The sequence below is a fragment of the Myxocyprinus asiaticus genome, chromosome 27 (genome assembly GCF_019703515.2).
Source record: "Myxocyprinus asiaticus isolate MX2 ecotype Aquarium Trade chromosome 27, UBuf_Myxa_2, whole genome shotgun sequence".
NCBI classification, from domain to species: Eukaryota; Metazoa; Chordata; class Actinopteri; order Cypriniformes; family Catostomidae; genus Myxocyprinus; species Myxocyprinus asiaticus.
Genome location: NC_059370.1, coordinates 42365876 through 42387706, shown reverse-complemented (window position 1 = coordinate 42387706; position 21831 = coordinate 42365876). Strand labels below are relative to the sequence as shown.

Genomic DNA, 21831 nt, shown 5'->3' with positions numbered 1-21831 from the left:
AAAATGTTGTCTGGCGGAGGTAAAAATGGATGAAAAAATACCATGAGTATTTAATGAAGAGAACAGAATATTATAGACACTTGAGGGTGGAGTCTTTTGATTTGGGCCACCTAGCAACCACCCAGAACATCCTAGCAACCGCATAGCAATGCCCTAACAACAACTCAGAATATCCCAGAAACTGCATACAGTAGCAACGCACTGTGGTGATGACTTTTTGCGCAAGCAAATACCTCTCAAAAGTTCTTCATTTTCTTCAGGTATTTTAATTATTACATCAGAAAGTGTAATAATTTATTTAGCATTTTTGAGCACTTGTACTGATAAGCGTTATGTCTAATTCCATGTGAAGCTTCATGAATAAGTTAAAGGTGCTGTAAGGGATTGTAGCGTTCTGAAGCTTTCACGTGACTGAGCCGCTGAATTAGCCACGCCCCCTCATTCCAAAACCCCGCCCTCCAAAGATAATTTTGAGACCAAAACTGAGCAAAAGAGCAGCTTTGTTTGTTCCTGTGGCTGTCAAATTCAACAGTGCCACAATAGCGTCCTCAACCGACAAACATTATGAATCATAGCCTCAATGATCCGCTTCAAATACAACACTATGAGAACGAGCAAAATGATTGACAGGTGAAAACCGTCAATGTCTGCGGTAACACATTTTTGTTTGCTGTTTACAAAGTCTACCGCTGTCACAGAGACCAGTGGGACACTTATTTTATTAATATCTTTAAGGGAGTAGGAACATTTTTTGCATACTTTTCCATGAAAAAAATAGCTTACAGCACCTTTAAACTCTAGGCCATGGATATCAGAGAATTTGGAATTAAAGAATAAAATTCTAGAAGTCATAGATATTTCTAGTCGTAGTTCTTGGAGTCGGTTCGCTTTAATGAATCAATCATGGTTTACAATTCTTTCTAAATGATTCCTTTACAAATCGGACTCAAAATTGTTTTCAAAACCCTTAACCTGTAATCACAATCAAATGGAAAGTGTCATGGAAAAGTCATGGAAATTCTGGTCAAGGTTTATATCTTTATTCCTCTGTAGAGAGCCATCATCATAGAGAATCTGTGACAGTTTCGCGCCCTTTTAAAAGCAACCGTTAAACTGGAGCATAATCTGTCGTTCAATAATTGCGCTGACATTCAGCAAGTCTGCTTTTAAAAATGCATTAGTACGTCATCCTGTGAGAGTGCTTTGCTTACAGACGGTATGTCGGAGACTAACCTTGACATGAATGCGCATTTACCTGTTATTAAAACAGAGCACCTCTGAATCAAACCTTATGGCGGAATGAGATATTCAGATGGGAAACATGGTCGTTAGTGACCACAAATGAGCAAATAATGAATTCAGAATGACAGGAAGTCATGAGAGATGCTATTTGAGCACATACTTTTGCTGAAAAGGTTGAAGATCTTTTCAAGGTGCCAAAATGGCTCGTCAACACATCAGATCAATAGAAATATAGAAATGGTCATGAAATGCCTTTTGATCTCTACCCAGAATGCACCATGTCCTCACGGCCAATCAGAATCACCACTGTGGATCAAACTATCAGCTTAAAAGGTAAGACGAACGATCAGAAACATAGTTTGAAAGTTAGTAGTCAGAATTAAGGGAATGTTCCGGGTTCGTCAGACCTACAAGGTGTGCTTAATCCAAGACATTTAAATGTGGCATGCTATACCACATGTCCCTTGTTTATATATATAAAAAAAATAAAAACGAGGTTAGAGTAAGGCTCTTACTGTACAATAGATGTGAATGGGGCCAGTCTATAAATGTTAAGATATTAATTGATTCAAAAGTATAGCCACAAAACATAAACATTACACAAGTTAACATGATTTTAGTGTGATACGATTGCTTAGTGTGGAGTTTTATCCAATTTTACAGCTTTGCTGCCATGAGGACACAGTTTTAGTGATTTTATCACACTTATGTCATAAAGAAGAGGACTTTTATCACTAAAATCATATTAACATGTATAATATTTACACGTTGTGGCTATACTTTTGAAAGTATATGTGCATATTTTAATGTTAATGTTCTGGCACCATTGACTTCCATTGTAAGTGTCTTACTGTAACTGTAATTTTGCTTAACTTATTTTGAATAAGAATACTCCCCAAAATTGAATTGTGTTGCTCTAACTTGTATGATTTTTTTTAATCTCCCATGGAACACTTCTGAGGCCATGCAATAGCTTTTTGAAAGGGAAAGACCAAAATTTAAGTCATGATTTATAATTCAGCCTACCTACTCTCTTTCTGATGTATATATTAAAAAGCCTAAAATATTCTGCCTAAAATGTCCTTTTCCATTCCATGTAAAGAAAATCATACTGGTAAGCGTAGTAAATGAAGACAGAATTTTCATTATTGGATGAACTTTAAGCTTTCAAAAATTACATTTATAGTTTGTCTTATCATATACAAAAAAATGCATAATAGTGATAATAATAATAATAATAATAATAATAATAATAATAATAATGGGCTTTATTTGTATAGCAACTTTCATACATCAAGTGCAGCTCAAAGTGCTTCACATATCATAAATAAAAAGTCAAAGAAAGTGATTGAAAAACAAATAAAATTTGAAAAATAGAAATAACAAAACTAAGTTTAAAAATATAATAATATTTAATATATATTAAATAAATAATAAAACAATAACATTACAAGAAATTTAAAAAGTAAAAAGTAAAACATACATATTAACCAAATATTTTTTTTAAAAATTCTTTTAAAAATGTACATTCATGAAAAGGCATTATAATAATAACAATAATAATAAATATAACAAACTATATTTGTATAGCAACTTTCATACAAGTGCAGCTTCAAATATCAGAAATTAAATATCCAAGAAACACACTTCAAAATAAATAAAATTAGAAAAAATAAGAAATAACAAAATAAATGAAAAATATTAATATTTTGTATATATTAAATAACAAAAATAAAATAATAATTAAAAAAAAGTAAAACATTTGTTTACCCAAAAGTTAAAAGTAAAACATACATACATACCTTCATATCAACCAAATACTTTTTTTGTTAAGTGTCTTGAAATCTTTTTAAAAATGTACATAAGCAAAAAGTGGTTCAAGAGATTCCAAAACCATTTTTTATTTATTTTTTTTATTTTTTTTAATAACCAGGTGGGAGTCATCATGACCCCAGAAGAACCAGCACAACTGTGGACCTAGTTAGTGGTTTCTGTGAGCAAAACTACAACACTGATGCTGACTTTTCTTCATCCAAACCCTGGGAGAGAGAACTAGGTGTGTCAGACTAAGTCAAACTTTCTTCACCTGTCTGAATTGTTTAGGATGCTTTCGGCCCTCATGAGTCATCTGAATAAATTCTGGAATATTTTGTATTTTTTTTTGCGTCAGTATCTCTTATGGCATTTATGATGTTTGTTCTCCTCTGGCAGTCCCTCCAAAGACCATCGAGACCAGACGTGGAGAAATGTCTTCGCCGTTTGGGAGTATACTGAGGGTTCCTCTCCTCCTGCTCCTTTTGTATGGATTTGTGTGTTCTTTGGACATCCTGAGCTCTGCTTTTCAGTTGGCTGGGGGTAAGTATTCATCCTGAACTTCCCTTCACTGCACCTTTTGCTTCTGTTGCCCACATCTACTTTAAAGTTTTCTTAGGGCAGCTACATAAATTTTGGCTTAATAGAAATAATCTATATCTTTCAGTCTTTAGAACAAATTGAATTATCAAAATTCCTGTATGCATTTTTCTTGTGCAGTAAATACTATCAATACCTGCTTCTCTGTTAATGCATTTAAATGTAAAACATTTATGCATTTTGTAGAGGCTTTTATCCAAAGCTAATTACAGTACATTTGGAGTTTTTTGAGCATTTTTGATGCATTTTTTCAGTCCATGCATTCCTTGGAAATCAAACTCATAATCTTGGCATTTCAATGCCATGTGATACCAATAAAATTACAAAAAAGCACCATTAAATTATCAAAAAAGTAGGCTTCAGAAGACTTCAGTACGTATGGACTACTTATACAGTATTGTGTTTTTTTTTTTTCCATTTTGGAACTATATGGCCCCAGTCCCCTTTCACTTTCATTATATGAAAAAGATCAACCAGGATATTCTTCAAAAATTCATCTTTTGAGTAAATGTTTACAGAATTTGCATTTTTGGTGAACTACTCTTATCAGGGAGTTCCCCCAGTTTTGACGACCCCAACAGAAGTGCTGAGCTCACAAGGTTGTTATCAGTGGTTAGATATTAAGATTTAGTTAATCAGTTGTAAACATAATTGCTTTACATGATTAACTTCAATGGTCAGTGTTGCGGTGCATGTAATCTCTGAAAAAAAAAAAGTTACAAAAGAATTTATAAAAGATCTTTTATCACATCAAGTTCACTACAAGGTGTCAACTTACTCTTGTTTATTTGCTCTTGTGTGTTTTGTTTTGTTTTGTTTTGTTTTGTTTTGTTAGGAAAAGTGGCTGGAGACATTTTTCAGGACAATGCAATCTTGTCGAACCCAGTGGCAGGGCTCATGGTGGGGATACTGGTGACGGTTCTGGTCCAGAGCTCCAGTACATCTACATCCATCATAGTCAGCTTGGTTTCTTCTGGATGTAAGACCATTTAAATTACATGCTTACTTAATCTATAGTCCTCCATCTATCCCAGAGTTCCCTAGCCTCCCAGGGTTTCTAGAATCTAATCTATTGATTGTGTTGTCAAATTTGATTTATAGACAAATTATAGGTAAAATATGAATTTATTACACTCAAAGGCCACCTTTATGACAAGCTTTTGAAGTCATCTTTATTTTACTTCATGACATCCAAAGGTCCTTTTAAGTTATCTTTTTAAATAAACCCATCAACTTCAAAGCTATCATCTACAAAACTATTGAGACCTCAGATACTTTGCTCTGGGGAAACTTGGCCCTGAATGACACAACTCTGTCATTTATCCAGTAAGCCTTATCTCTGGATGTTTGTCCCAAAATTTTCCTCCATCTTTCTGACTTTAATTAAGTGCCATCTTCATAGATGAGCTAATTAGCTTGTGTGTATGCAATTGCGGCTCAACGTCTGAGATGCATGTGAAGTGTGATTTTTGGAGCTCACTCCAAAAACGAGTTTGCAAGAAATTAATTTGAAAGTTCTAAGTTTAATGAGCTTCTGTTAAACAAAGTGTGTCTGTACGCTTTTTAAAATGAATGTCTTGGTTCAAAACCAGTTAAGCTCTATCGAAAGCATCTGTGGCATGGTGTTGATTACCTCAGACAATAATTTAGACTTTTCCTTCAGTTTGTACTGTAAAAGCAAGCAAATTCATGGGGCAAGTTTACCAGAGGGTTTAAAAGCATAAATGTGCTGCTCGTTTTTTTTTTGTTTGTTTTTTTAAAGCACCTGTATGCATTGTTCTGAGCAAAAATGTATGTGTTATGTGAGCTGTAAAGTTGGTGGGACTGTATTAGGCGGATGAACTTCTGGTTATACGTTACCCATGTAATACCTCTGGGTGGATTTCTGTCTACATACTGTAAAAAGTCCCTTTCTGTTATCCTTGTGCAGATGTCATGCAGAAGTTACAGAGTTGTTATATATAACATGCAGCCTTATACACATGTATTAGATAGATAGATAGATAGACAGACAGACAGACAGACAGACAGACAGACAGACAGATAGATAGATAGATAGATAGATAGATAGATAGATAGATAGACAGACAGACAGACAGACAGACAGACAGACAGATAGATAGATAGATAGATAGATAGATAGATAGATAGATAGATAGATAGATAGACAGACAGACACAGACAGACAGGCAAACAGACAGACCAATAGACAGACCGACAGACAGACTGACAGACGGACGGACGGACAGACGGGCCGAAAGACAGACAGACAGATAGATAGATAGATAGATAGATAGATAGATAGACAGACAGACAGACAGACAGATAGACAGACTGACAGACAGACAGACAGATAGACAGACAGACAGACAGACAGACAGATAGATAGATAGACAGACAGACAGACAGACAGACAGACAGACAGATAGACAGACTGACAGGCAGACAGACAGATAGACAGACAGACAGACAGACAGACAGACAGACAGATAGATAGATAGATAGATAGATAGATAGATAGATAGATAGATAGATAGATAGATAGATAGACAGACAGGCAGATAGGCAGACAGGCAGACCAATAGACAGACAGACAGACAGACAGACAGACAGACAGACAGACAGACAGATAGATAGATAGATAGATAGATAGATAGATAGATAGATAGATAGATAGATAGATAGATAGATAGATAGATAGATAGACAGACAGGCAGATAGGCAGACAGGCAGACCAATAGACAGACAGACAGACAGACCGACAGACAGACAGACAGACAGACAGACAGACAGACAGACAGATAGATAGATAGATAGATAGATAGATAGATAGATAGATAGATAGATAGATAGATAGATAGATAGATAGATGGACAGGAAGACAGGCAGACCAATAGACAGACAGACAGACAGATAGATAAAATATGGGGACTTAACAGGAAATACACATAAAATTAGAAATAGTTGTAAATCTAAATATGCTGTTGTAAATCCTGAATATTTACTTGTATATCATAATATATACTTGTAAATCCTGAATATATACTGTACTTATGAATCAAAATAAATCCTGAACAGTTATGAATACATAGTTATAATAGTATGTGAGTTGAGAAGGTGGGATCCTGTGCAAAATAGCAAACAAATCTCTTTGCGATGTTGATCCTTTGAAATATATTGAAGAACACAACCTTGACTGACACAAAGCTCTTTGCATGTGGCTTTGCTTTTCTCTGAGCAAATGAATTGATGCTAATGGATGTCTGGAGTGGGTGTTTGGTCATTCATGCTATGCACTGTGGGCTTTCTGTTAAAACTCGCTCGCTATCTGCACTGCAGCTTCACAGTTCACAAGTGTTACATACAGTAATTACTGGCAATTACTGATGCTAAACAGCCCATTGATATTGTTAGGATGGAAATGTAATTTGACTTGCATAATTTAAGGGTCAGCAGAAACAAGTGAAAAGAAATAATGTTCTATCCACCATCCTAAAACTTAAAACTATTTTTACTAGCCTATTACTCATACTTGAGGATTCAGACTTAGGTTTCAAACTTAGGTGTGCCCTCACTATTAAGGAGAGGTGTGTTACTGTGCTATCTCTTTTCTAAATGACTTACAGTTTTCACTTGGAAGAAAATTAAACAAGTGAAAACATAGACTTACACTGATGGAGGGTCCCGAGCCATATCTAGAGACTAGAATATCACAGAGACTTGGGAGTGAGTACTTTAGACTTGGGCGTGTAAGCAACCACCTAGCAACAAACCCAGAACACCTTATCTACCACGTTGGAACACCCTAGCAACCACTCAAAACAGCCTATCAGCCCAAATTCACAATAATCCACTTTAATATTGTGGCAGCAAGCATAAGCAATATAGTACATGGGTAAACATCACTCACAATGTAAATGTAAAGCAAGTGTAAAAATGTAGTTTCAGTAATGCAACTGTATGTATATGGGTGGTCGTGTGTGTTTAGTGCTTGAAGTGAAGTCTGCAGTCCCCATCATTATGGGCTCCAACATCGGCACGTCAGTCACCAACACCATAGTCGCCCTGATGCAAGCAGGAGAGAGGAACGAATTTAAACGGTACCAACCCACTGGACCCGAACGATTTTTATTTAAACTGATGGTACAACTGTAAAAAATGTCAAGAAAATAGCCTGGTCATATTTAATTCTAAAACAATATGAAATTATATTTTACATTTATATTTTAAGGACCATTAAGATTTTGTGACATTATTTTCAGGACTCTAAAGCACATTTTACCACCCAATTGTCATTACCGTAATGTGTCCGGGCATTTTACTTTTACTATTTCCTTTATTTTCAATGAAGATTCTCATTACCATAACAGAGTCATATTTAACAGTATTACCTTTCTGTTGGTCAATGTTTTTTTGTTTTTTTGTGTGTGTGTTTTTTTTTTCTCAAAATTTTAAGAAGCGAAAATGAAAGGCAATACCAAGACAAGTACTACTATTATATTTTTTCACGTGGTGGTAATGAGAATATCACAATGACCATCTTTTTTGCATTGCGGTAATGAGAATTGAGCCACAATGTAAATAATTTTAATGGCCCAAAACAAAATGGCTTTATTTTCTATATGCAACATATAATTTCTTTTTTATTTCTTTTGATTTTGGAGTGAAATAGGACCAGGATTTTCTTTTCTTTTTTTTTTACAAGTTTCCTGAGAATCACTTAATTCTTAATTTTGCAGACTTGATTTCTTAAAGTCAACATGAAGTTAAAATTGACCTTTTTTTTTTATTTTTTTAATACATGTTTCTTGGTCTTCTTGTGAATGAATTATCAGTGCATTTTATTCCAAAGGAAGAAAAAAAAAAAAAAAAAAAAAAAAATATATATATATATATATATATATATATATATATATATAATATATATATATAATATATATATATAATTTGATGGGTATTTAGACACTTTTTAGACACTTTTTTAAGCTACTTTTGTAGGTAAAAATCTTTCTAAAATGTCTCTAATAGTTAACACAATAATATAATGGCAGTTAACTTTAACGTAATATAGGTTATGGCAATAATAGCTAATAATGGTAGATTACTGTGATTTAGGTCCCGTTATACTTTTTTCTTTTTACTTAGAAAATATTTAAAATGGGTTGCACATGTTATTTCATGTTGACTTAAAGTTTTACAAGACTGATCAATATACTTTTTTGTTCTCTTCTGATTTTATCCACAAAAAGCACACATAAAAAGTGATAAACATGAGCACTTAAAGCAGCAGCACAAGTAAACACATGTATTATCCACTGTGGCCTGATGATTTTCTGTCCTCTTGTTGTCAAGGGCGTTTGCCGGCGCGACGATTCACGACTGTTTTAACTGGCTGTCAGTGCTGGTGCTGCTGCCTCTGGAGGTGGCGTCAGGTGTGTTGAGTTATCTGGCCAGAGTCACTGTCAGCAGCTTTCAATTGCACAGTGGAGACGAGGCGCCTGAACTCCTGAAGACCCTCACTGAACCCTTCACTAAACTCATCATACAGGTGTGTGTGTGTATGCAAATAGTGACTTGATTCTCTTATATTTCCATTGATGCTGAGATATTCAGAATATTCTGTGCCTGGCTGGATATTTTTTTTTTTTTTTTTGACATTTCACACATATAGTGACACAATCAGCCTGATATTGACTGTGGTCTCATCCTTCTAGCTGGATAAATCGGTAATAACGGGCATCGCTCTGGGCGACGAGTCCATGAGGAATCACAGCCTTGTGAAAGTCTGGTGCAAGTCCAGCATCTTCATGGTAACTTCCCCTGACACAAATATTTGTCATTCTCCTAATCTGTGCATATCTAACGGATTTACCCCAGAATATAGTAAAAATAAAAATAAATCTTATTTTTGAGTGTATTCTTACACTCAAAAGAATATTTTAGCCTATTTTTACGATCTATCTATCTATCTATCTATCTATCTATCTATCTATCTGTCTGTCTGTCTATCTGTCTGTCTGTCTGTCTGTCTGTCTTTTCTATCTATCTATCTATCTATCTATCTATCTATCTATCTATCTATCTATCTATCTATCTGTCTGTCTGTCTGTCTGTCTGTCTGTCTGTCTGTCTTTTCTATCTATCTATCTATCTATCTATCTATCTATCTATCTATCTATCTATCTATCTGTCTGTCTGTCTGTCTGTCTGTCTGTCTGTCTATCTGTCTGTCTGTCTGTCTGTTGGTCTGTCTATTGGTCTGCCTGTCTGTCTATCTATCTATCTATCTATCTATCTATCTATCTATCTATCTATCTATCTATCTATCTATCTATCTACCTATCTGTCTGTCTGTCTGTCTGTCTGTCTATCGGTCTGTCTGTCTGTTGGTCTGTCTGTCTATTGGTCTGCCTGTCTTCCTGTCCATCTATCTATCTATCTATCTATCTATCTATCTATCTGTCTGTCTGTCTGTCTGTCTGTCTATTGGTCTGCCTGTCTGCCTGTCTATCTATCTATCTATCTATCTATCTGTCGGTCAGTCTGTCTGTCTGTCTGTTGGTCTGTCTGTTTGTCTGTCTGACTGTCTGTCAGTCCGTCCATCTGTCGGTCAATAACTGACAAGTTGTTTTTTTTTTTTTGTCAATATAAGCTTTCATGAGTAAAGTAAAATTTTCTTGAGTAAGGTGTGTTTGGTTAAACATTTTATAATGTTTACAGACTACTGAGAGAAAAAAAAACTCTCATGTTGATCTGCGTTCAGATGTGTTTTCACATGTCCACTCCACACTGTAGTGTCATAAAATTGTGCATCACTCATGTTAACTGCCTCCAGCAGAGGAAAACACAGTCATTCATATGGAAATAAATGCTTAGTCTTTGTTATTCTGCAATAGCATGAAATATCGCACTTCTTCCTCCAGTCCTCAGTGAATGTGACAGCAACTGCCACCCAGAACTGCTCCACTGAAGTGCATTGTGTGAAAGAAGGTGATCTGACCTGGATCACTCAGAATATCACCTCACAGATAAACACAGAAAAATGTGAGTCTCATCTTAAAGTAATTGCGATACTTGCAGATAAAGTGTTGATAACCATGGATTTCTCACAAGGAATGCTTTACGTTGTAGTTGCTGCGAAATATCCCTTTAAGCTTTCTGCTTCCTCTTCCTCTCTCTGGTTTCCACAGGCAGGCATCTGTTTGTGGAGTCAGCTATGTCAGATCTGGTCATCGGGCTCATTTTATTGGCCAGCTCGCTGATGGTACTGTGCACCTGTCTGCTGTTGATCGTCAAAGTCCTGAACTCTATCCTCAAAGGCCAAGTTGCAAAGGTCATTGAAGGGGTCATCAACACGGGTGAGTGACCCCAGGGCTGGTGCAGGGAGAGAAGATGTCTTTGTGGGATGTTGCAACCCAACACACACACACACTGAAGGGGCTTTCACATGACTCGTGTAAGCATTGCCAAATACATTGAAGTCTATGGAGTGAAGCATCTGCGTTACTCCTAGGAATGCGTTGCACTTCTGTGAAGCGTTATCATGTGGCACTCAAAGTTAAAAAGCAACAGCCAGTGATATCAGACAATCCAGAAAGTGGGCAGCGCCAGTTCTGTTCTCTGCAGTGCTTGTCATGTAAAGATGAAAGCGGCACTTGACGCTGACATTGAGCTGTGTTGACACCTTGACACTAGTCATGTGAATGCCTTGGTTTACGGTTCATATTTGTATTTACGTGTTTAATAGGTGCTTTCTTAGAAAAATGGCAAACAATAAAGTGCACGCTGAAAGTTTTAAGTGTGTCAGCATCACGTTCCAAGGTCCATAGCTGTAAATACATTGAAATTTTAGATCAACGTGTTTTAAGTATTCATTAATTGACTAATACATACAGTGGGGACTAAAAGTCTGAGACCACAAGTGAAAATTTGTCTATTTTGCAATTTTTCTAACCTAATATTTTCTAATACAAAAATATTTGACCCCAGCTAGGCTGGGGTCAGAGTGCAGGGTCAGCCATGATACAGCGCCCCTGTAAATTTGGTAGTATGTCCCCCTTTTGCTCTAATGACAGACTCGAAATAGTGCAGAAGTGTAAATATTTCCATAACTTCTTTATCTTTGTTTTAAATTTTCCAAAGTTCCAAAACTTTGTTTATTTCCTAGTTTGAATGAAAAAAAAGAAAGACAAAAATTCCTATATTTTTAATGTGGTCTCAGACTTTTGGACCCCTCTGCAGCCGAATGATATTTCCCATGCCAACATAGTTTCTACAGATAAGTACCTAACGGGAATTGTGTATATTATTGCTTTCCTTCCATACAGATTTCCCCTACCCACTCGGCTGGCTGTCTGGATATCTGGCCATGTTAATGGGGGCTGGCATGACCTTTATCATCCAGAGCAGTTCTGTTTTCACGTCTGCTATGACTCCACTCATTGGTGAGATTCTAATTAGTGACATCCACAACTGATCATTTAATTAGAAGTGACCATAACAATAAATTAGCTTGTTGTTGGCATCATATGCATATATCATCAGCAGGCAGGAGATATTAAAAGTATACTTCACACAAAAATGGCACTTCTTTCATCATTTCACCAAAATCTATATGACTCTTTCTTCCATAAAACACAAAAGGAGTTATTTAGAGCAGAATTTCTAAGCTGCTTTTTTCCATACAATGAAAGTAAATGGTGACCATGGCTGTCAAGAAAGATTTTTGTGAATAATAACTTAGACTTCCATTTATTCCTCACACAAAGCTTCTGTGTCATCTAGCTTCAAAAGACCTGAAATACAGTGCATGATTCATAAAGACTAATTTTATAATGCTATTAATATCCTTTCCGGAGCTTGACAGTCCCTTGTCCCTATTCACTTTCATTGTATGGAAGAGAGCAGCACAGACATTCTGCTAAACATCACCTTTTGTGTTCTGCAGAAGAAAGAAAGTCGTACAGGTTTGGGATAATAGAATTTTCAAAATAGTCAAAAACACATTAGTAAGGGGGCCTGGGTAGCTCAGCAAGTAAAGACGCTGACTATCACACCTGGAGTCACAAGTTTGAATCCAGAGCATGCTGAGTGACTCCAGTCAGGCTTCCTAAGCAACCAAATGGCCCGGTTGCTAGGGAGGGTAGAGTCACGTTGGGTTAACCTCCTCGAGGTCACTATAACGTGATTCTCGCTCTCGGTGGGGCACGTGGTGAGTTGTGCGTGGATGACACGGAGACGTAGCGCATGTGGAGTCTCACGCTATTCTTCGCGGCATCCACGCACAACACGCACAACTCGCTCAACAAGCCACGTGATAAAATGCGCATTGACGGTCTCAGATGCGGAGGCAACTGAAATTTGTCACTACGCCACCACGAGGACTTAGAGCACATTGGGAAATGGACATTCCAAAATTGGGGAGAAAAGGGGAGAAAATAAAAAACATCAACAACAACAAAAACATATTAATAAGGTCTTAATCTATTAGCCCAAGTAGCCCAAAATAAAAGCAAGCACAAAAATTTTGTTTAGTTAGCAAACAGTTTTATCGGGGGGGGTCTTAAGTTCAACGATTAATTCTTGTTTATCAAACTATACCCCTTTAACAGCAGAACAGTTATGAATCTTTGATGATTCAACCAGTTTGCTTGCCAACTATTTTGTTTTGCTATAAATTAATGAGCACAAAAAATCAGCAGTTCTGATTAAACTTTAATTTTTAGTGCGTACTCTGATATGTTCTTAAAAATATCACACATGTAGAGGAACTTTGGGGGAGAACGTACACTCTTAATGTGCTACTGGCTGCAGTTAAATATTAACTGAGTCTTCACCTCTGTAAGACAATGCGAAATTAAGGTGCTTTCCCTTTCATTATTAATTTACTCCTGCCCATTATCTGGCAATGATTCATTGGCTGCCACATGGTTATGCTAATTATTACATTTTCAGCCAATGGGATTCCCTTTGTGTCTTTGAGATTACGGTTACTACAGAGTTTATCATTTATTAAAGCATTTGTAGAGTTTAAGTGGCATGCAGATTGTAATGATTGTATAATGAGAGTCAAAAGATCATCAGCACTGACAAAGACCACAAACCCTGTGACCTTGTGTTGATTCATTATAAATCATCATGAAAAGAGCATTTACATTTCTGTGAATTTTTCTGTCTCTTTTGCTGATTGTAATAAGAATCTTTTTAAAGTTAATGTTAATTTAAAATGTATTTATGCAGTATGCAAAAAAAAAAAAAAAAAAAAAAAAACTGAACTTTGCCTGAACTTGATTCAATCATGGACAGTGGTCCCACATGTTTTAAATTAGTTTAAATTAAAACTACCATGTAATTACAACTTAAATACTTCAAGTAGAGGGAACCTAGCTGAATCAAGTAAACCCAACAAAATGTAACATGTCAATATAACTCAAATGAAACTCTATTTGTGATATGCTAGCTAGTGACAGGAAATGTTAGCATGCTAAACACATGGCAGGAAGCACTACTGAGTGCAACTTGGTCACTGTGCTGTGGCTAGTACAGCAATTTCTCAATAGATAAAGCAATATGTAGAATACTGAAAATGCACTTAAAAAAATAGCTTTTTGACTGAACCTGATTCAGTCATGAACAGTGGTTCCACATCTTTGAAATGTGTTTTCTTAAATGAAAATTACCATGTAATTTCAATTTAAATGCTCAAGTAGAGGAAACATAACTAAATCAAGTAAACCTAAAATGTAACATGTCAGAATAACTTAAATGAAACTTTTAGTGTTATGCTGGCTAGTGACAAGAAATATTAGCATGCAAAATGCATGCTGGTCCTCAACCTAGGCTCAAGCTCCACACTTCACCATGATGGTAACCCCCAACACTACAACATAACAGAAATTCTTCTAAATCTCAACATAACGAAACATTAAACACTAACAAGTCTCCCCATTTATATATTCATTTTTCACAAAGGCACATAAAATAACACTTCATTTTAACATTTACTCTACCTGTCCAGTCTCATGCAAAGCATGCAGGGAACTAGAAATATTCATGTTGTCCCAATGCACATGGATTAAATAAAACTGACAAGACACTTTTTAGTTGAATCGACTCAGTTAATTTAAGTTCCCTTGGTTACATGAAGTTTTGAGTAATAGAAACATGGGAGGATTGAGTAAAACTGACGATACTGAAAGTTTTTTTTTTTTTTTTTAAGGGGCTAGTTGTCACATGGGGCTTTATCTCAGTAACTATATGGTTTTGAGTCAAAATTACACAAAAGCTTGTTTTCTTAACCAGTACAAAACTGTGTTATGAATTCTATACTCCAAACTAACATTAAAGTAACATCATAAGTAACATAAATTTGAAATCATAATTTTGCTGTAGCTGTTGGGTAAACAAGAGAACATACACACACAAACAAAAAACAAACAAAACAAAAAAAAACACACTGTGATTCATTTATACAAGGGCAAATTATATAAAAAAGGTAAGTGAATCTTCTACATAAGTTAGATTTTTAGCGAATAGTTGAACTGTGTTCTTCATGCAAGAGTAATTTTCATCAAAGCAAATTGTCACGTTTGAATGCTGTCTTATACAATGTATTAATTGCAAAATGTTGCAATTAATAACTGTAAATATATATATATATATATATATATATATATATATATATATATATATATATATATATATATATATATATATATATATACACACACACACACACACACTGGCGGCCAAAAGTTTGGAATAATGTACAGATTTTACTCTTATGGAAAGAAATTGGTACTTTTATTCACCAAAGTGTCATTCAACTGATCACAAAGTACAGTCAGGACATTAATAACTTTCTCTCTTTCTTTCTTTCTTTCTTTCTTTCTTTCTTTCTTTCTTTCACTTTTACCTTTTCTGTCTTTCTTTTACTTTTTCTTTCACTTTTTTGGTCTTTCACTTTCTCTTTCTTCCTTTTTTTAACTCTTTCTTTCTTCATTTCTTCAAATTTTTTCTTTCTTTTTCTTTCTTTTTTCCTTTTTTCACTTTCAATTTTTATTTCTTTCTTTCTCTTTATTTCTTTTGCTTATAAAAATTACTATTACAATTTGAAAGTAGTAAACTACTTCAAAGAGTTCTCATCAAAAAATCCTCCATGTGCATCAATGACAGCTCTGCAGATCCTTGTTATTCTAGCTGTCAGTTTGTCCAGATACTCAGGTGACATTTCACCCCACACTTCCTGTAGCACTTGCCATAGATGTGACTGTCTTGTCGGGCACTTCTCACACACCTTACAGTCTAGCTGATCCCACAAAAGCTCAATGGGGTTAAGATCCATAACACTCTTTTCCAATTATCTGTTGTCGAATGTCTGTGTGTCTTTGCCCACTCGAACCTTTTCTTTTTGTTTTTCTGTTTCAAAAGTGGCTTTTTCTTTGCAATTCTTCCCATAAGGCCTGCACCCCTGAGTCTTCTCTTTACTGTTGTACATGAAACTGGTGTTGAGCGGGTAGAATTCAATGAAGCTGTCAGCTGAGGACATGTGAGGTGTCTATTTCTCAAACTAGAGACTCTGATGTACTTATCCTCTTGTTTAGTTGTACATCTGGTCTTCCACATCTCTTTCTGTCCTTGTTAGAGACAGTTGTTCTTTGTCTTTGAAGACTGTAGTGTACACCTTTGTATGAAATCTTCAGTTTTATGGCAATTTCAAGCATTGTATAGCCTTCATTCCTCAAAACAATGATTGACTGACGAGTTTCTAGAGAAAGCTGTTTCTTTTTTGCCATTTTTGACCTAATATTGACCTTAAGACATGCCAGTCTATTGCATACTGTGGCAACTCAAAAACAAACACAAAGACAATGTTAAGCTTCATTTAACGAACCAAATAGCTTTCAACTGTGTTTGATATAATGGCAAGTGATTTTCTAGTACCAAATGATCAATTTAGCATGATTACTCAAGGATAAGGTGTTGGAGTGATGGCTGCTGTCTAGATTTTATCAAAAATGACTTTTTTCAAATAGTGATGGTGCTGTTTTTTACATCAGTAATGTCCTGACTATAGTTTGTGATCAGTTGAATGCCACTTTAGTGAATTAAAGTACCAGTTTCCTTCCAAAACAGCAAAATCTGTACATTATTCCAAACTTTTGGCCGCCAGTATATATATATATATATGTAATTAAAACATCTTTTTTTCTGTTTTAATGTTTCACTGTTTACATTTAGCTGAAAAACCTATAACAGGCAGTTTTGCCAGGTGACAACTTACCCCATCTAGTGAGACAACATGCCTTACTATTGCATGTGTTAAATTACTTTTATCTTTTTTCCTTTGCAGTCTGGAAAAAATTTTTTATACATATTTTTTTTGCAGCCAATACTTTTAAGATATGTGTCTATTAATAAATTGAATTGAAAAAATAAACCTACTCTGAGAAATATTCACTGCAGTCAAAATCGTGGCAACTAGCCCCGGTCCCTGGACGCTTGTCATAAACACTCACCTTGTTGTACTTATATCAAATAAGGATGCCACATTATTCCTTTAAAAAAATCTGATTTTTGGATTCTGTCATAATCTTAAAATGACCCCTGATGTGTTACCACAGTTTCTGATTTTTTCAGGCATTGGCGTGATCAGTCTGAACAGGGCGTACCCTTTGACCTTGGGCTCCAACATTGGGACAACCACTACGGCCATCCTCGCCGCTCTTGCCAGCCCCAGAGAGAAGCTTCCTGCTGCATGCCAGGTACGAATGACAAATACCAAACACAGACAGAAAGCCATTTCTGGACTTCCAGTGCACTCAGTGGAAATTTCAATTTGCTGAAAAAATTACACCTTATAAAAAATTCAGGGCAAATCTCTGCTTTTCCAACTGGGTGACAGAAAAATGCATCTGCCAGACATGTCATACTTTTATTTATCAATGCTTATTAATTTATTTATTATGTATTTTTAGTAGTGTTTGTTGAAGCAAGCGACACTATTTCTATTGCTCTATACTTAGTTTAGTGCTTTGAACAAACACTTAGTGACACATCCGCACCATTTGTGGTATGACATGAATGCTACCTCAAATCATGCGGCTTGTTGAGGGGAGTAACTTTTTTATTGTCTGCAAAAAAGGCCAATAATTTAAGCAGTTCATTACTTTTTTAATTTATGAATGTTTACTTGATACTACTGTTAAAACCTTAAAGCACTGTTTTCTTGATTTTTTATCTTTGTTCTATTGTTTATTTATTTATTTATTTATTTATATTGCTTGTAATTTTTTTCTTTGTTCTTTCTTTATTAAAAAAATAAAAAATACTTGATAACTTGATACAATGTTACTTTAGTGTTTTGTGGTGGTATCGAAATTGGTATTGTTGAATCGTCAAATTGCTTTCATATGTAAACACTATATGAAATATCCCAATTTAATCATAATCAAAATCGAAATCCAATCGGAATTAAATTGAATCGAGAGCTTGTGACCTGATATCTAACCAATGTGGGAAATCTGTACTGATACCCCTAAAACACTCAGAACACCTTGACAACCAAATAGCAACGTTCTGGCAACCACCACTCACATTGTCTCAATAAAATGGAAAAAAAATCTAGTTTATTTTTGTACTCTCATTTTCCCTCCAGATTGCCTTGTGCCATTTTTACTTCAATATTTTTGGGATTTTGCTGTGGTATCCAATCCCCTTCACTCGTCTGCCCATCCGTATGGCATCTGCACTGGGTGAACGCACCGCAAAGTACCGTTGGTTTGCTGTACTTTACCTGCTGGTCTGTTTCCTGCTGTTGCCTTCTCTTGTGTTTGGCATCTCGCTGGCCGGTTGGCAGGCTATGGTTGGTGTTGGCGCGCCATTTGTAGCTGTCACAATCTTCATTCTCCTGGTCAACCTTATGCAGTCGCGCAGTCCCACACACCTGCCGAAGACGCTGCGCAGCTGGGATTTCCTCCCGCAGTGGATGCACTCTCTCAAACCCCTTGACAAACTCATTACCAGAGCAACAGCGTTGTGCTGCAGCCCGGCTCGAATTAATGTCAGTGCCCTCGACCCTGATGTAGTCGTAATAACCCCAAACCCAATAAACATCAAGCCTGAATCATCAATTTCCACCAAGAAAAATGAACAAGGGTATGACAACCCTGCCCTGTCCTTACCTGAGGAAATATCCTCAGAACCAAGAGTGTTCAGACTTAAAGGACTAGAAAGATGCAACAGCACACCGCTATAGAGGGACTGGAGTCTTTCGAAAATGAACCATCACGGCTTTTAGTTTTACTAAAGTCTACTTTTAGTGGCCAGATTTAAGCTCTGCTCCAAAACCTAGTGAGCTGTCTGCATAGGCAGCATTTTAAGCAACCTGGTCTCAATTAATCACGTTACTATACCTACATTTATTCAATATGATTCTATGTGGCCCATTGTACATATCACAGCATTTTCCTGAAATGAACACTAGAGATGCTACAACAACGGCTTTTATTCACTTTCATACAAATATCATTTCAGTCATGACAACTCTCGGAAAAGTTTAGCATCTTAATGTGGGTATGACATATTGATAGTATATTGGTCTTGGCGGCTAGATCTGCTACGCTGCTGCTGCTACTGCTGCTACAGAGCAAGTACGGAGACTTGCTTCTGTTAGAAATTACACATACAAACTGAGGTAGCCTGTAGAAATTATGCTGCTGCTGCACTGTTGGACAAAATGCAAGACATGCTGCGGCACAAATAGACATTGCAAACAATCCCAATGTTGTAGATCTAGACAAGTGGAGCTGGGGGTGGAGGTGGGTTTCAGAGAAAAACTCTCGCAGTGTGCTGCAGTGAAACTGGCTACAGTTACATGTCAAAGAACCAATCAGCTTACACCATGCAAGCCAATTAGCCTAACATGTCTCATGTGAGTGAGCCAATTGGATAACAGATAACAAGTTAAAATAACCTGTCAGCTTGCACCACTTAGAGTTGCATGGCTGATCTTTGGTTGTTTCATAAACACGTACTTTTCGCCCGGTTCCTCAGTCAGTGCTATCTTATGACATCAACACCTTTACTATAGTGCATGACTTGTAAGAACGCTTGCATTACATAGCCAACTACATTTACAAGCTTGTTCAAATGCGATCAAATTATGCGGTAGCTCAACTGATAGAACGATGGGGTACGAGTCCTAAAGAGCACGCGAGTCAACACGTAAGTCGAAAGAGTCATAGAAGCACCACAAAACGACGTTGTGCAGCTTTAAAACTCCATAGAACAGTAACCTTGAAAGCCTCATCTGTTTGGGTAACAAATATAACTCGCTTTTAGCGCCACACAGTAGACATTTCACCTCTAAACTGCCATGATATGTTTGCACTTTCGATGCAAAGGTTGTTTGAACAGGTTGGCAGCATGATTATGGTGCCCTTTTGGCCAAATTCTAAGGTAGCACCGTATGTACAGTATACTTCAGAGAGAAGGCAATCCAAAAAATTTATTATGGCAAGCTCAGTGAAAATAAAATTACTATTAATATATGCATACATTTCATTACGTACTGAAAAGTATCAATAAAAATAGTTAAATCTAATAAAAATCATCTGTTTTACCCAACATTTATGTGTGCTATATATTTTTATGATTCATGTTAGCAGCAGACTACCGCTAATCTCCTGTGTGCTGTGTGTGAGGAGCGTTATTTAACCTGGTCTCATAAAAAGTCATATTAATAGAGGTGAAATCATAAGAAATCTCAGCTCGTACAAAAACATCCGACTTTTACACCCATAGAGAAAAATAAATTAACACAATTAAACTACGATTTTTCCTAAGTTTAACCCCTAATCAAAACTAACCATGATTTTTCATTTGAAAATCACTGTTGTGTACCATGAAAGAAATTTGTGCGATACATTTTTACAAATCATTACGAGTTGGTGCTATTTGTATGACATATGGGCCTATAGTATGTAGCATGTTTTAAATCAGTCACTTATGATGATCTGTTTGTTAGTCAGGGTGCCGCCTGTGTAGGCAGTAGACAGCAAGCAGCTCACTAGGTTTTGGAACAGAGCCATAATGTTAACTAAGGTGCTTATTCAGATTTAAAATACACACATTTCAGCTAATCAATCAAATTTTATTCATTATACAATATTTTCATTATTAGTTCAGAGAATTAAATGAAGTTTTAGCATCTCTCATAGCATCTCTGTGAAATCTGAGAGGGTTGTAAATGTATTGCATATTTGTTATTTTGTCCTGCAGCCATGTTACAATGTTTATTACCAATACCACTGTGTAAATCCCACTGAAGCAGTGTGCTTCGCCATAAGGTGTCTGTATGGCGCAAACATAATAATTCAGGGCTATCCCAGCATGCCTTATGTTTTCAAATTTACAGATATTAAAAAACAAATAGCTTTGTTTTATTATCGCACCAAACTTTCCTTACTTAATCCCAATGAGAGATCAGACCAGATGGTTTTATGTGAAAACATTACATTTGCATTAAACTTTCTCCAGTGTTTTGTATTAAACTTAATCATAAGTAGAAGAATATGTGCTGTACCTTCAAGACATTTGTATAAGATAGAATTGTATATATATATATATATATATATATATATATATATATATATATATATATATATATATATATATATATATGGATTAAACAGCAATAAAACTGCATGCTTCCCAAAGGGATATTGTAATAGTTTAAGAAAAAAACAAAACAAACAGATGCACAAAAGTTCTGTTTCTCTCTTTTCCACACAGCTTTGGTTAATGTGGCTTGTCTGCAGCTATAGTTTATAAAAAGAATCATTGTAACTGGATAAAACAATCAATTTCATTAAGTGAATTAAACATGCACACTGAGTTCATTAAACAGACTTAGACACAAACACAATAATCGACTCAAAGTGAACAAATAGGCCATCTTACAGTGTTAAAGAAAATAAACAACAAATGCAAATGCAAATGCCTTTGGATTATATTCTTTTGTTTTTAAAGGACATTATTAGTTGTAACCAGTTAGAAACACAGACAGCTGATTCAACTTCATACAGCTAAAGTGCAATTGTTATGTGGGCTGTTGGGCTGTTTAATCTGTAGTTATACAAATTTGCATGTTATTTTGAATGAAAGTAGTTTGGGTTT

At 35.8% G+C, this 21831-nt stretch overlaps 1 protein-coding gene across 1 annotated transcript; it reads left to right on the top strand.

The window, feature by feature from the left end:
* The first annotated feature begins 1520 nt into the window (after window positions 1-1520).
* LOC127417844 (sodium-dependent phosphate transport protein 2A-like) lies at window positions 1521-21329 on the top strand. Its single transcript, XM_051658080.1, has 11 exons — window positions 1521-1575; window positions 3454-3597; window positions 4490-4633; window positions 7643-7754; window positions 9007-9202; window positions 9369-9464; window positions 10578-10698; window positions 10845-11012; window positions 11982-12098; window positions 17293-17417; window positions 18311-21329. The coding sequence occupies exons 1-11, from the start codon at window positions 1521-1523 to the stop codon at window positions 18908-18910; spliced, it is 1878 nt and encodes a 625-aa protein (XP_051514040.1). The 3' UTR covers window positions 18911-21329.
* Window positions 21330-21831: the final 502 nt, after the last annotated feature.

Bases quoted from the DNA above. Each gene is read 5' to 3' on its own strand.
- LOC127417844 (XM_051658080.1), top strand. From the start codon at position 1,521: ATGTCCTCACGGCCAATCAGAATCACCACTGTGGATCAAACTATCAGC. The intron at 9,465-10,577 runs GTAACTTCCCCT...TTCTTCCTCCAG, and splicing joins GCAAGTCCAGCATCTTCATG to TCCTCAGTGAATGTGACAGC. The intron at 17,418-18,310 runs GTACGAATGACA...TTTTCCCTCCAG, and splicing joins AGCTTCCTGCTGCATGCCAG to ATTGCCTTGTGCCATTTTTA.